The 15,474-nt window shown below is 26.8% G+C and overlaps 5 protein-coding genes across 5 annotated transcripts; 3 read left to right on the top strand and 2 right to left on the bottom strand.

Moving 5' to 3' along the window:
* Positions 1–1,148: 1,148 nt before the first annotated feature.
* Positions 1,149–3,295, bottom strand: LOC119671103. Its single transcript, XM_038081613.1, has 3 exons — positions 3,140–3,295; positions 2,290–2,464; positions 1,149–2,214 (listed from the first exon to the last, which is right to left on the bottom strand). The coding sequence occupies exons 1-3, from the start codon at positions 3,166–3,168 to the stop codon at positions 1,660–1,662; spliced, it is 759 nt and encodes a 252-aa protein (XP_037937541.1). The 5' UTR covers positions 3,169–3,295; the 3' UTR covers positions 1,149–1,659.
* A 1,375-nt stretch (positions 3,296–4,670) lies between these two features.
* Positions 4,671–6,398, top strand: LOC119671102. Its single transcript, XM_038081612.1, has 4 exons — positions 4,671–5,304; positions 5,369–5,485; positions 5,957–6,294; positions 6,359–6,398. The coding sequence occupies exons 1-4, from the start codon at positions 4,957–4,959 to the stop codon at positions 6,363–6,365; spliced, it is 810 nt and encodes a 269-aa protein (XP_037937540.1). The 5' UTR covers positions 4,671–4,956; the 3' UTR covers positions 6,366–6,398.
* A 1,682-nt stretch (positions 6,399–8,080) lies between these two features.
* Positions 8,081–9,584, top strand: LOC119671101. Its single transcript, XM_038081611.1, has 2 exons — positions 8,081–8,668; positions 8,757–9,584. Exons 1-2 carry the CDS (start codon positions 8,183–8,185, stop codon positions 9,513–9,515), a joined length of 1,245 nt encoding a protein of 414 aa, XP_037937539.1. The 5' UTR covers positions 8,081–8,182; the 3' UTR covers positions 9,516–9,584.
* A 545-nt stretch (positions 9,585–10,129) lies between these two features.
* Positions 10,130–11,896, bottom strand: LOC119673221. Its single transcript, XM_038084466.1, has 4 exons — positions 10,954–11,896; positions 10,783–10,896; positions 10,593–10,733; positions 10,130–10,537 (listed from the first exon to the last, which is right to left on the bottom strand). Exons 1-4 carry the CDS (start codon positions 11,169–11,171, stop codon positions 10,234–10,236), a joined length of 777 nt encoding a protein of 258 aa, XP_037940394.1. The 5' UTR covers positions 11,172–11,896; the 3' UTR covers positions 10,130–10,233.
* A 1,080-nt stretch (positions 11,897–12,976) lies between these two features.
* Positions 12,977–15,110, top strand: LOC119673213. The gene is made up of 4 exons (XM_038084453.1): positions 12,977–13,422; positions 13,489–13,893; positions 13,947–14,033; positions 14,796–15,110. The coding sequence occupies exons 1-4, from the start codon at positions 13,078–13,080 to the stop codon at positions 15,075–15,077; spliced, it is 1,119 nt and encodes a 372-aa protein (XP_037940381.1). The 5' UTR covers positions 12,977–13,077; the 3' UTR covers positions 15,078–15,110.
* The last annotated feature ends 364 nt before the right edge of the window (positions 15,111–15,474 follow it).

The raw sequence follows: 15,474 nt of genomic DNA, 5'->3' as shown, positions 1-15,474 counted from the left end.
ATATATTAAGTTTTAATTAAGGCGTTTTAAAAATATTTTTAAAAAATTTATTTCAAATTTATAAATTACATTAATTAGGTTTGCTGTTTGTTTAATAATAAAAAAATTCTAGTTTACAAAAATGTTTATCTTACAATTATTTATAAAAAATAAAATATTGTTTTGTTTATTTAAATTGTAAAAATCATTTTCGATATAAATTCAAAATCTATATACATATATATATATATATAATATATATTTTATACTTGATATAAAAACCAATTATTTTTTCTAACAAATATATTTCTTAATATATATGAACTAAATGAACAAAATCGGGAAAAATGCAAAAAAAAATATATTAAGACATTTTAAATAATGTTCGAAAAGTTATAAATAATTGAAAGAAAACCTTAGTAGTATATTAAGTTAATTTTAATTTTAACGTAATTTTAATGTAATAATAAAAACTTAAAAGTAATTAAATACAATATAACTACAAAGAAAATATATATATTATATAAATGTGTAAAAAATAACAAAATTAAAAAAAAAACAATTAAATTTAAAAAAAAAGAATAAAATTGTTTAAAAAATGTAATTCGTTGTTTTTCTTATTACGTGTTATTTTAAAAATGAGCGTATTAAAAAAATGAGTAACTTTTAGAAAGAAATGCGACTTATAGTTCAAGTTATAGTAAGTTGGAAGTCATAATTTTTTTTCACAAAATTTGTATTGAGAGGCTTCAAAAAGTAGTGAACTACAACAACAAAAGTTGTTTTTTTTTATATTGTTTAAATTAATTGAATTATTGAAGCTTATAATTAAAAGTTTTTGCAGATACAACGTTAAGACTTTATCAAAGATTGAAAAGATAAAGTTGTAAAAATGTCTGAATGAATGTTATCACGTTTACGTTCTACGTACATATATATACATATGCTTCCTTTCACAGAACATTTTATTTTTGTTCACTTAAATTTTATTCATTTATAATGTGTGGAATGTTATTTGCGAATGTTTTAAAAAAATATAATATAAAAATATGATTTTTCAGATACTACATAATTTATATAATTAATTTTTACAATAAAATCAATAGATGCTAATAATGAGTTGGGCAAAAAGTTTTCAACGTTTTGCAATCAATCTAAAATAATTTTTATTTTTCATTTCGAAAAAATGTTCGAAAATGGGGATGATAATGAAGATTATACTTCTGGTCTTTGAAAACACCTATTGGTTTAATAATCTGTGTAATGTAATAAAAATAATAATATAACAAATCTTTTCAGAAACCTGTGCTTCATATGCAATAACCAATTATTGTGTTATTTTTCAAGCATAACGAACCATAGCAAACAAGAAAACGTCGAATGGATTTTTACCCAAACTAACGCATTAGACTATGCGCGTTGCACGAAAGTTATGGGTAATGTTTCTTTAAATGTATATATGGTAGTGAATTTAAAATTGTAATATAATAGTTTAATTCTAATTTGAATAAATTTCAAATAAAAAATTGTGCATCCATTTAAGTTTAACTTAATCTATAAACTTTTTAAATATTATTCACATTAGTATAGCATCCAAACTTAACAGATCATTTTATGTATGATATAATGTATATATCAATATTTTTTTTATATTGTGTATACAATATATTATTGTAAGTTTTAATTATTTTTCTTCGATCTTTGCAATTTCCTTTCCTGTAATTCCACTATTTTCTGGAACTTTTTCATTTTAAATTCAATTTCAATTTTTTTTAAATTTTCCATTTCCAAATTATGTCTTTGCATCTCTTCGAACATTCGATCTAAGGAATTTTTAATGCTGTTTGTATTACTAAGCACTTCATTATGTAAAGTATTTAAATTTTCCAGTGAATATTGTGGGATGTTATCTTCTTTTTCTGTATTATTCTGAACTGGTTGTTCCGTTTCTTCATAATTGCTGGAATTTGAGTCCTCATTCGTTAAGTCTATTTTGGGTTCAAAATGTGTGTGATTGTTAATGGATTTAGTGTATTGCTCTTCGCTTAATTCATTTTGTGCTGCGAGATCTATGTTATTATAATGTGGCATACATTCTTCATCTGAATTTTCTACTCCCACATCAAAAAAATTAACTGAAGTGTTTTCATCTGATGATAATATACATCCATCTTCAAATAACTTTTGGTGAGTAGTAGCTCTACGACTCATGTAACGTTTTTGATCTCTCCAAGCCTAAAAAATAGGAGTTTTATTTATTTAAAATTATTTTATTATTTTAATATAGTATATGTATTTTAATTGCTTTACCTTACGCCATTCACTAATTGCCTTTATAGGCGGACCAACATTATTTAATTCTTTTGCAAGTCGTTCCCAAAATTGCTTATGATGTTCACTTTTATTAATGCTATCAGCTGCATCTGGATTTGCCTCAACATTTTTAAAAAGTATTTGTTTTTGGACACTGTTTAGTGGCTTATTTCTAAAATAATAAAAACAAAATACTCAAGAAAATTACTAGATTATTAATAGAATATTGGTATTGGTTATAACACAAAATACTATTTGGTATAACATAACAGAGTTAACAGCAACAAGGAACTGGCTGTTAAAACAACCTGTTAGAGTTATGGGATTTCTCATATTAAGTTTTTCAAAGGATAGTGTCACTATATTTATGTCTGGCGTTACAGCTCTTTGCTTCATAAGAATGCATGAAACTGAATTGAGTGACCCGAATAAAAACTTCAGGATAAAAATATACTGTGTCACTGTTGGGCTCAATGGACACAAAGTGCTTGAAATTTTCACTTTGACAAATTAAGAGATTTGAACACTTTTTTGACTTTATAAATATGGTTTGTAATTGAAGGTAAATGCTTTATTATAGATTGTTAAAGAAAAGAGCAAAACTCCACATTGATACTACGACACCTAAGACTATGTAAGTCCCAATGTTCTTATGTTCAAGTATACCGTAAGAATAATAATACTGATTTTACATCTTTAAATAAATTTCGGTTGTTATACTAATAGCTGTGTATTTATTTGATTATTAAACCCACAATTCATCACAGGCATTTGTTTGTATTGTAATTTACAATTTAAATCAAAGTAATTTAATATTGTGTAATGTAATTTAATTTTCTATTTTTACCTTTGCATTATTATATTGTGATCAACCATAATGTAATTCGATTCGAAATAGAATAAGAATTAACTACATACACTTTTGTTGATAAACAAATTATTTCATATTAACTTCTAACAACATGAGACATCTTTAACCACTCCAGCATTTTATGTGCGAGCTGTCAAAAGTTACTACGTTTTGACAACACTACTATTTATATGGATGTTACACTATGCGTGTTTGTAGTTATATACAACATACACGAGCAATTTTTAGCACTGACAAATGAAATCTCTGACGAATTTATATTAAAATTTATATAGAATAATTAAACGTACTCTATAACTTGATAAAATTTAATGTATCTATGTGTTATTGTGAAATTATAACTACAACGAATTACCAAAAATTTACGTGTGTTAACATTTTTGGCATTCGGTTAAAAATCAACTGATTTAATTTCATAATTAAAAAAAAATAGAATAATAAATATTGATAGAAACAAAAAATTATATAAAAAAGTAAGTTCTATTTAAATTTAAATTTTAATTATACAGTCTTGCAACTTTACCCATAAGAATATAAACAGAAACGTTCACATATATGTCAACTTAGCACTTTACCGATTATAAAGCAAACTATGCGGAATATCCTAGTTGACAGTGGAGTACGCATAGAAGAAAAGAAGGGTTGGGGTTAGACAATATAACGTGCAGTTAGAAAAAAACTATACAATTCTGATATGTTATTTTATATATTAGTACTAATGTTAACATATAAATTTTGAGAAAACTTTAGAAATACTGAAGAAACTTATTAACTATGAAAAAAACATAAAAAAGTTGATTCTGGTTTTATATATATATATTATGTCTAGGAAATAACAAAAAGAATACTTCTTATTACGTATATAAGTCGATGTATATATAAATGAAACTGTTGCTTAAACTTATTACAATTAATTAAATAAATTGTAAATTAATCTCCATAAAAGTGTTTTCTAGTATATAGCTTTGATTTGTTGTACGTTTTTACGGACTCGGGAAGATATTAAAACCTATTAGCACATCCTACGTCATCATCGATTACATGAAAATAGGTCTTTCATTTTTTGTGCTAAATGAAGGAAATATTGTAAAACGACAGTTTAAAATTATTTGCGAAATTATTTATTAATGAATTATATCATATACTTGCTAATAAAAAATTTGTAGAAAACCTACAAGCAAAAATTTAATTATAAATGATTGTTTTGTAATAATGATTTTGCATTCGACACAGTATATAATATTATTTTATACTTTGTTTTAATTATCTCATCTTATTAGCACATTTTTATTTAATTATTATATACTTTTATTAAATCAAAGTTAATTTCGATAATGTAAACGTACTGTACATACATGTAACATTGTACTATTCGTCGTAAAATAATTTCTTAATAATAATTATTTTACATTTTACAATTTAAATATAGTAAATACTACAAAAAATTAAAAACACTAACAATACAGTAAAAATATAAATAATATGGCATGTACATATAAGAATATTACTGTTCTGGAGAAAAAGTTAATTTGACAAATTCGATTGTCACTCATGTATGACGATTTAAAATGCTGCACATTTTCTTTCAGAAATGTCAAAAGTCTTTCGCAATGCGCAACGTATAAACATCTTTATTCCTGAATAAAATCTTGACTCGAAATTGCAACTTGTAAATTGGAGAATTTATTGGATAGATTTTTTTATTTAAATTACCGTTCTGTAGTATTTGAAATCGTAAGAGGTGCTTTATAAATCGTATTTTCGTGACAAAAACGTATATAAATAATTTAATAATGGATAAAATTTATTGGTCACATGAAAATCTTGCTATATTAATTAATTTGTGGAAAAATAATCCAAATTTATATGATCTCAACCATAAAGATTATCTTAATAGAAATCGGCGTGAGAAGTCTTTTTGTGCAATTAATATGGAACTCAAAAAAAGAATGCCTTATCTTGACATGGAAGATTTACGAAAGAAAATGCAAAATTTACGTACACAATATACTAGAGAACATCGTCTAGTTCAAAGATCCATACGAACTGAATCAAGTACTCCTTACGTACCAAGATTGTGGTATTTTAAAAGGCTTTCTTTTTTAGAATATCATCTTCGTAGTGCGGATTCCAATATTGCAGTATATAGATAGAATAAGCAATAATACAATAATTAAGTTCAACTACAACATATATTTTTTTTAGGATGATATTGATCGAGACATATTTTCGGAATTTGTTGATGTTAATGCAAGTTCAACCGAACATTTACCCAAACTTAAGTCAGAACATGAATCTTATTACAGCGAGAAAAGAAAAGCAGTGAGTTTTTTTTTATTAAAAATAAATACAACTACATTCAGATTAACGCAAATTTTTACACGTTAAAAATTTCAAATATAAAAACATAATATATTATAATCTTATTTTATAAATGTTAGTTTTTAAAACATATTTATTTACATATACATCTAAATTTTGTCTATTGATTTGACTGAAATAGGGAACGATTTTAAAGAAACCTCGCAATTAGTAGAGAGTAAAAGTGCTCAAGTGCACTAAATGTCAGTGGAAGACACAGTATATAACAACAATATCTAATTTTTAGCTACACGTGTAACTGGATATTTGGTACAAATTTCTTTAGAACAGAAGACAAAGTACAAATAGATTTATAAACCCGAAATCCAAAGATAACAAAGCAAAATTTTTATTTATTTATCGTGAAAAAAGTTGTGAATTACATTTTATATACATTAATAATGATTTACATTATTAATCTATTTTTTTCAGATTCAAATTGAAACACAACATTTACAAACCCATTTGGATCAATTAAAAGACCACATATGTGAAACTAATAAATCTAAGTTTGAGTGGGTCGGACAACAAGTCGTTTATTATATGCGAAAACTTAATGATCCAATACTTCAAGAAGAAACATCCTGTCAAATTCAATTAGCGCTTAAAGATTTTATAACGAAAGATCAGGAATTAACAAAACAAAAAGAGAAAGTCTATAACATTTCACCAGAGCATAGCTGGGATGCAAAAAGTTCAGAAAGATGTGAAACACCTATTAGCATTGATGACTCGCTAGGTGAATATTTCTTAGAGTCAGATGAGTTGGTGTAAGTGTTCATTGTTTTATAGGAATATTTTTTAATTTATTTTAATTTTTATTTCTTTTTTTAGAGAATAATAAATTTTGTATGTATATATTTAAATTTTGAGGATTAAATTGATGATTGTTAAAATATTTTTATATTGTAATTTTACGTAAAAGTGTGAATTGGAAATTATATTTGTATTACTATATGAAAATAGACAAAAAACATGAAAGTAAAACAATAATATTTTATTTAATAATATGCGCTTAATAGATAATTGTGAGCAATATATTCAAGTGATGTTAATGAATACAATATGATTAAAAACAAAAATAATTACTTTTCAAAAATTTTATAAAACATTTTTTATTAACATATTTTAAATACAGAGCGATTGTAGTTAATCTGGCCTACCATGCATACACAGTAAAAACTCAGGTAATAGGGCTTCACATCAATACAGTGTGTAACCTTTAAGATTAAATACTTTCCATGGAAAAAGAAAAAAACATAATACACACAGCAGACATAATTGATATGAAGTTAATTATATTTACTAAAACATCAGTACACTGTTTAATTAATTGCGTACCTGTAGATTATAAGAAAAACGATATAAATATTATTTTTACGTTTTATGTATTTGTTAGATAATTGAACTGCTTTAAATACATTTTTAACAAAAATAAACTTGGAATTAGTAATTAAAATGGTTTTTTCTCTTAAAATCAGATTTTTACCTGTGTTTACTGCAACAAAATTAGGTAGTTTGCAGAATTTGTATTATTGATAAATAACTAACTTAGTTGGAAAGCAAATCTTAAATAAATTCAAGCAATAATTCATAATGGCTTGTAATTATACGAATGGTAAAATCACAACAAACCACAAATTTTTGAGCAAGAACACAGAGTTGGTATTTAAATAAGAATATTAGGCTTAACCACATTCAAACAATTCGTAAATTTTGTCGTATTTTTTGTTAACACAACCAATTGCTCTATTTGTAACATATTCGCACAACACAAGAAACAATTACTTTGGTCGTTCAATTCATTTTATAAAACTTGTTCGCACAGCAAACCTTAATTCGATATTTTTTGTTTTGTTTAGCAATTGTACCTATTGTTAATTTAATTTGTGAATAAAGTTTAGGTCTGTTCCACGAGCTACTCGTAGTAACTTTGAGTAACTCTGTGAATACACAAGTGAGATGTGTCTGTAATAATATAGTAAAATAAATTTTTACATAAAGCTGTTCCATGAAACTTTGTGTAAAGAGCGTAAACTGGCGCTTTATTTGTGTTACGCTCTTAGTTTGTACTTTACTTATATTTTCCTCGAGTTTACTTAGGAGTAGCTCCTAGAACAGGCCTTTTATATGTATTTTTGTGAAATTTGTGATTCTTTTAGTTTTTAATTTGATTCTAATTGTTTAAGTGTTGCACAAAATTTAAATTTAATTTGAAATTTTAAATATTTACAGAAAAAATATCGATGGAAATAAATATTGTATAAAACAACGTTTACTTTTATTTCGCATTCCTTTTTCCACTATTTCTTGATATTTTCTCGCTTTTATATAAAACAGAACAAATAAACAAAGTCAATTGAATTGCCACTTGCCAATTGATTTTTACAACTTTTCCGTGAAAGAATTAAAAACTACAGAGTATACTGAGAAAAATACGAATACTCCACAGTATTAATTACACTTTATCGTACCACAATTTATAAATAGTTAACAAAAAATGAAACCATGTAACAGCCCTGCGTTTCTTTAATATCTTTATGACATTTGGTGTTAAAACATTTAGCAGGTGATTTCAACTCGTTCGTTTAGTCCATCTTAGGGCGCAAATTTTGGTTCTTTGAAAGTATATTACAATATAATTTATAAAATTGAAAAATGGATGAAGTACAAAAAGAACAGATTGTGAAAGATTTATTAGAGTGTACAAATATTGCGCTCGATGTATTCGGTACAAGAACTATACAAAAAAGAAAACTTATTACTGATATGTTGACTTCCTGTGAAATTGCATGCAAGTTACCAGCGAAAAAGAAACGATCCGTATGGGTAAAAAGGCGTAGGTCATTTGAGCATCGCAAAGAATCGAATTATGATCGTGAAGAGATTGGCATGAATCCAACTTGCTTTAAAATGTTGCTTAATTATATTCGTGACGATGTACAGAAAAAGAATACCACCATGAGAGAAGCAATACCAGCTGCTGAAAAGTTTGCCAGTATTTTAAAATTCTTTGTAAGTGGCGAATCTTTTAAATCCTTGTATGAAAGTGAAAAAATAAAACTATCAACAGCATTTATATCAAAAGCAACACCTGAAGTTTGTAAAGCTCTTTGGAACAAATTAAAAGACACATATTTAAAGGTAAATGAAGTATTAGTGAAGCAATAAATGAAAATAAAAATTTGAAATTTAATTTATATAATGTAGTTTCTATATTATTTCATTTCAGTTTCCCTCAACTATTCGAGATTGGAAAGCAGTTGCTGAAGACTTTTCGAAAAAATGTGATTTTCCCAATTGTTTGGGTGTTTTGCAGACCAAACACATTTATTTTAAAGGTTTACGAAGAGATGGAGATTATTATCGCTCAGCTTCTGGTCGTCATAGTGTAAAATTATTGGCCTTAGTAGACGCCAACTACAAATTCCTTTATACAGATGTCGGTGCCACAGGTCAAAAAAGTGATGTTGAAACACTTGCCCAAAGTACACTTCAAGAAATACTGCATGAAGCCGATGATTATTTTCCAAGAGAAAGAATCATTGGTAATAATCGAAAAGTTCCGTATGTCATTGTTGGTAGTGACTCAATGCCATTGCATAAGCATTTATTGAAACCATATCCAGCTGCCAGTATTCTTAAAAAACATCAAGTCTTTAATATAAGATTGGCGGTAGCAAAACATGTTGCAGATCACGCATTTCATTTATTAGAGAACAAATTTAAATTATTAAAAAGTGTTATAATGCTACGTGCAGACACAGTTGAATTAATAACTTTAACCATGTGTATTATACATAATTTTATGTTAGAATTTGATGAGGAATATAAAAATGAAATTCATTCAGACATTTTAATTCAAGCTGATGACAAACAGAGACATATGGATGACTTTAGTGACCCAGAAGTACACGAAGCGGAAGAAGTACGGTTGGATTATATGGAGTATTTTAATGAGGAAGGATTGATAGAATGGGAAGTGGAGTAATGAAAAAACTAATGATAATCAATTTATTATTTCATGTCATAAATAATTTTTTCACTTATTTAAAGAGAAGGCTAGTTAATATATGTATCTTAATTTAAGTTAAATAAACATAATTTAATGTAATTAAAATAATCCACTTAGTTTAAGTATTCTTTGTTTTCAATGCTGCGCAATATTGATTCATTTTTCTACTGAAAAATTTTAACTGTACTTATTCACCTCATTTTAGTGAACACGGTATAGTCGTTTTTTACGTAGTGATATATGCACTTAAATGATTAATGATTCAGTTTTCACTACTCTGGTTGTATATTGATATTGCATTCACGTGTTTGAAATGCTAAGTAAATATATGATTTTTTAATTTACTAAAAGAATCCATTTTAAACAAATATGCAAGAATTTCTCTTACCATAAAACATTTAATCATTTAAAATTAATGTATATTTTAGTACACGCCTTAAAACCCAATCGATGTACTTTATAAAACATTTAAGTATATTCCATTTCATTTGATAGAACATATAAGGTTTTTATACATAACATATCTTGTAACTTTTAAAGTTTTTTTAAACTAACGGTATTAGTTTAGTTTTTATTTTATTTACATTTAGGTTTATTTATATCTATGAGTTGCAGTTCTTTACCAAGCAATGAAACTCAAAAGTCATTACTAATGGAATAAAGTTAAAATAGTTTACATGATCTAAAATTCAGTCTATGATTTTTTTTTGAATTCAGCTATAAATGCTTGTTTAAATTCTGCTGAATCTTGCACATATTTTTTTAATTGTTTTAATTTCTTCTTTTCGATTTTTAATAGTTTCGCGTCGTTTACTTCCATCAATTTATTCATCTTTGCTATTTCATTTTGTATACCACCAAGTTTATCCAGAAGACAGTATTGAAAATCTATATCCACTTTTTCGTAACGTTCTGATGGCGTACGAATTTGGTGGGAGTCATTACTAATTTCACATTCTGACACCGAATTTAAAGGTGATTTTATATTTTTCTCAGTGCTACAAACATTTTATAAGTAAAATATTAATGTTAATAATTTTTAACATAAATTACCTATATTTTTTGGCTTTAATAGGCATTTCAATGAACTCTTCCCCACTACCTTCGGTTCTAATTAAATGACGGTTGTCATCATAACAATCTGCCCATTCTAAAGAGGAACACCCTTTCGATTCTAATTTTGTCCTCTCAGTGCTGTAAAAGTATCTTAAGTAAATATCCCAATAAAAAGTATTTATTGTACCATTCCTCGTTGAGTTTTTCGTTGTTTTCAGTTATATTAAGAAGTTTGTGCATATCATGATAATGTGGCCATACGGAATGTGAACCAGAGCGTGTCATGTTGCCTTCTTCAATTCTATGAAAGCTTAATAAGTATCAATTGTGTATTCTAAAATTTGATAAAATACTTTACCGGTATTTATGTACTAAATTATGCATTTTATTTCTTGCTTCTGTCGCAGATATTTTAACTCCAATAGATGCAAGTTGTGCACACATTGCCAGTACTACATGATTATTTCTTCTTTGTTTTCGAAGATGATGTCCATTTTCAGCCCAACATTTAATAAATGTTTTTTCTTCATTTAAAGACAAATGGCATCGTCCTCTTTTGTATCTTCTTTTTGACATAATATTTATATTTGCATTGAATTACCGCCAAGGAATTAACTCAGGTGATTTCCATTTATTTTCGATAAATCGCAAAACTTCGATAACAATTTGTAAAATTTCATTGCTGCGTGATATGGTTTACATTGTCATTCCATCATTCAAAAACCCTTAAATTTGCTTGACATTATAGTGACGTATTTAGATTTTAATATTGCCTAAACGAGTATTATACATTGCAAATAACACCACAAATTTGCAGCATTATACTATTTTACATATAATATCTACTTAACACGTATGTATGTATATTAGTTCCCTCAGAGCTTACGAGGAGCAAAGCGCCACTTTTTGTTCTTATAGTTTCGTTAGTAATTAGATAAGTTTAGGTGAGCAGGTGATAGGTCCACCGCACCATTTAAAACGTATATAAATGAGGAGCAAAGATCCACTTTTTCTTCTTGGTTCGCTAATCAGATAGTTTCAGGTGAGCGAGTAATTGGTTCATTGCACCGTTCATAACTATATATAAATGAGGTAATAAATTTTGAGAGTTATTAATGTAGTATTAATACCAAATTAAAAATAAATAATTGATTCACAATCTTTAACTGTGCTAGGTAGTTGAATAAATATTATTAATAAAGGATATCATGTCTATAGACACTACAGACTAGAATTTGGACCGTTAGTATTTTTTAATTCACGGTCTTGCGTTTTCACAGCTTTGTAAATCTATTTCACCTATAAGTACTGTGTGCTAATTAAAGAAAGAAAATATAAACTTCATCGATAAATTAATAGAAAAAAGCACAGGCATACTACGCCTTTTCTGAACCTTTACGTTGATTTTACACTTTTTCTTTTGTTATTAAAAAATAAAATGTAATACCCACGTTCGAGCTATTCTTTCTTCAATAATATGCTCAGAAGCAGAAGAAACTGGTTGGAGAGCGCGTAGAAATATTTGTAGACCAATAAGTTTCAACCGTGGGAAAACATTTCCTTTGTTTTTAAAAATTCAATATTATTACTTTCACTTGTTTTATTTAAGTATATTTGAATGATTGTCGTGACGATTGTTTTTAATGAAGAAGTTTCAATCATGGGAAAACATTTTCATTTTCTTGTTTAAGTAGATGTGAATAGTTGTCGTGACGATTGTTTATAATGAAGGAGTCTTCAAGTTCTGAAAACAGAACCTATTTAAAAGTAAAAGAATACAATGAAATCTGTTTCAAAGTTAATTATTTTTGCTGAAAGCTACGCTTCTTAAAACCACAAAGAAGCTATTTTTAAAAGTTAAAATGATTCGAATAGTAAAAAAAAGATAATAACAAAAATTTATTTTCATTAGTTTTTTAGAAATCTGTTTTATTTGTATTCGATAGGGGGTCGACATTTCAGTATTATGTAGTGCTCTATTCTTCATTCGAATTATTAATTCTGTTCGATTATCCTGTTCAGAGTGTCGCCTCGCTGTGAGCTCAAAACCATGTTTTTGAGAAGCGAAACGATTTACCACTTTTTAACAATTAACCGTAAAAATACTTAAGAATTTTAGCACGAACTCAACATATTTTTTTTTCTGTAGGAACTATAAAAAAATGAATATTACTCAGTACAGAGCATTTAAGTTTATTAATACCAAGCTTTTAACGAGTTAAAATCAAACATTTTTCTTCTAATTCATATAGAAGATTAAAAAGGCATGATGTCTCGTGTATTTCGTGCCATTGCAGCTTTCAAACTGTGCTTGAGAATGGACACAGGATATTATTCGTTACGGTATATAACGTGTTATTTTTTGAGTGGTGCCAAATTCAAATTATATTTAAGTGGCATTTGAATTCTCGTTTGTTGGTTCGTTTCCGATAGACTTCAGATAGACTTTTCTAGTGCATTATTTTTTGCTAGATTTGTTAAAATGCGTGGGAATATGTGGACTCGTGATAATATAAAACAGTTAATTAAATATTGGAAAAAAAATTCTGTTTTGTATGACTGCAGTCACAAATTATATTTTAACCGTAAAGAGCGCAGCCGAATTTTTGAAAAAATTTTGGCGAATCTAAAGAAAGATATGCCATCCTTGACTATAAATGATATAAGAAAAAAAATGCGTTATTTACGAAAACAATATTTAATTCGATATTACAAAATAAAAAGATCTATTAGAACTTCAGGAAAGTTATGTGAACCAACTTTATGGTTTTTTTGGGATCTTTCCTTTTTGGAACAACATCTTCAAATTGAAACCGCAGCTATTAAAGTAAGATCCACGGTTATTTAACAAATAAATTTTAGTTAAATTAAATAAACAAATTTTTTTTATAAGGATAATTTAGTAGATAAAAGTGCAAAGGTTTCATCAGAAGAAGTCATTTCAAACGATAAAAAAAAGTTACTAGATTGGACACGTGAAAATGTATTAAAACTAATTACATTATGGGAAATGAATCCCGCTCTGTACGATAGCAATCACAAGTACTATAATAATGTTGCGAAATGTGGAGAAATAATGCAACAAATTACTGAAGAATTACAATATTTTATGCCTATTATAACTGAAAAAGAAGTTACAAGAAAAATATCAATTTTGAAATCAAAATTTATAAGACAATATAGCTTAGTTGAGAAGTACAAGGATATGTCCGATACGGTATATAAGCCAAAGCTATTTTATTATGACAAGCTTTTGTTTTTGGAAAAACATCTTGAAGTGGAGCAACCTACTCCTAATGTAATATATTTGCAATAATAAATGTATTTAAATAATTAAAATTTTTTTTTTAGAATAATGAAGTAACTGAATTTGTTGATGTGAATGCAAATTTTAAAGATAATCATTCATATTTGTTACCAACTTTTGGTAGAAAACAGGTAAGTTGTAGGAATATTTTGAAGTTCCACAGAAATTTTAAATTATTTTAGTTTGAACAAAGTTATTTTAAACTATAAAAAATTACTTTTGCTTTTATAATTTGTCCTATCAATGCCACATAACAGATTCAAAAATAGCATTCAACCTTCCTCTATCGTTCAATAATATAATATTAATATATATATATATATATATTAATATAAAAACTCATCAAAATTAGTTGGTTAGTTTCCATGTTATTATAAATGAAAAGATATTTGTAGTTAGAGTTTTTTGCAAAAGCGGATTTCAGACAGTTAGAGTTCCTAATAGGGGCCCAGATATTATGATCATTATTGAGCCTCTAATATTTAGTTTAAATTAAATTTAAATTTAATAGAGTGCATAAATGCTAACTTAGGCGAAAAATACCGTATAAGATATTGTTGTAAACATTTCATTATCTTTGTTTTAATTAAAATTATTGTTAGGCTACATTAAGTTATACCGGTGTTCCCTAGGGGATCCACTTAGGCTTATTGGCCCATTGTGCTACCGTATATAGAGGAATGTTAGGGTTTAAAACTACCTAGTACCCTCGGCACAGCTTAGAATGTTGTTTAATGGGAGTTTCTGTAATTGTTCAAAATCCTTAAGAAAGGGGGTTCCTAAAGTGTTGAGTCACCGCCGTGCATGAGCTGGGCTAAAATTATTGTTAATTGTTATGAAAAATATTAATTATTTTATATTATTTAATAATACATAAATTTAAAAATTTAAAGGATCAAACTGATGCAACTGATAATTTACCAACACAAGTTAGAAATTTGAAAAAAAATGTGACCTTAAAGAGTCATAACCGACTTAACTGGGTAGGAGGAGAAGTCTCGTATTATATGAAAAAAATCAAGAACACCACCATTTGCGAAGAGGCATCTACTCAAATAATGTTAATTCTAAAAAACTCTTTAATACAAGATAATAAATTAAAAAATGAAAAATCAGCAACTAAGGATTCAAAAGTTGATGATTTAGAGGACGATTACATTGATATGTTTATTTAAACCAAAGGAAAGAAAAATGATTTAATTTTTATTTACCTGATATAAGGAATTAAAAGTATAATTAAAGCATTTAGAAATAAATAATTATTTCAAATAAAAACTATTGTGCAATAAAGTAATGTTTTTTTTTGTATTCCTACGTATTAATCTTAGTTATGAAAATATTGTGAGTGCACCGCAAGCGATAAAATATTTGTGCAATCCCTTCTTGCCAACTATAGCAATCCTATACTATTTATAAATCTGTGCACTGCTGTGGAATTAATTTTATATAGAATATCTAGTTCTAAAGTAAAGTCCAATCTTTCAAATTATTTATTCGGCATTTAACCGTAGCGAGAAATTAAAAAACCGCATGCTTGATTGCTTGCTGCTTGAGCAGTCTTAACTTCTTTAA

The sequence above is a fragment of the Teleopsis dalmanni genome, chromosome 1 (assembly GCF_002237135.1).
Source record: "Teleopsis dalmanni isolate 2A chromosome 1, ASM223713v2, whole genome shotgun sequence".
NCBI classification, from domain to species: Eukaryota; Metazoa; Arthropoda; class Insecta; order Diptera; family Diopsidae; genus Teleopsis; species Teleopsis dalmanni.
This window is presented reverse-complemented; position numbering and strand designations above follow the sequence as displayed.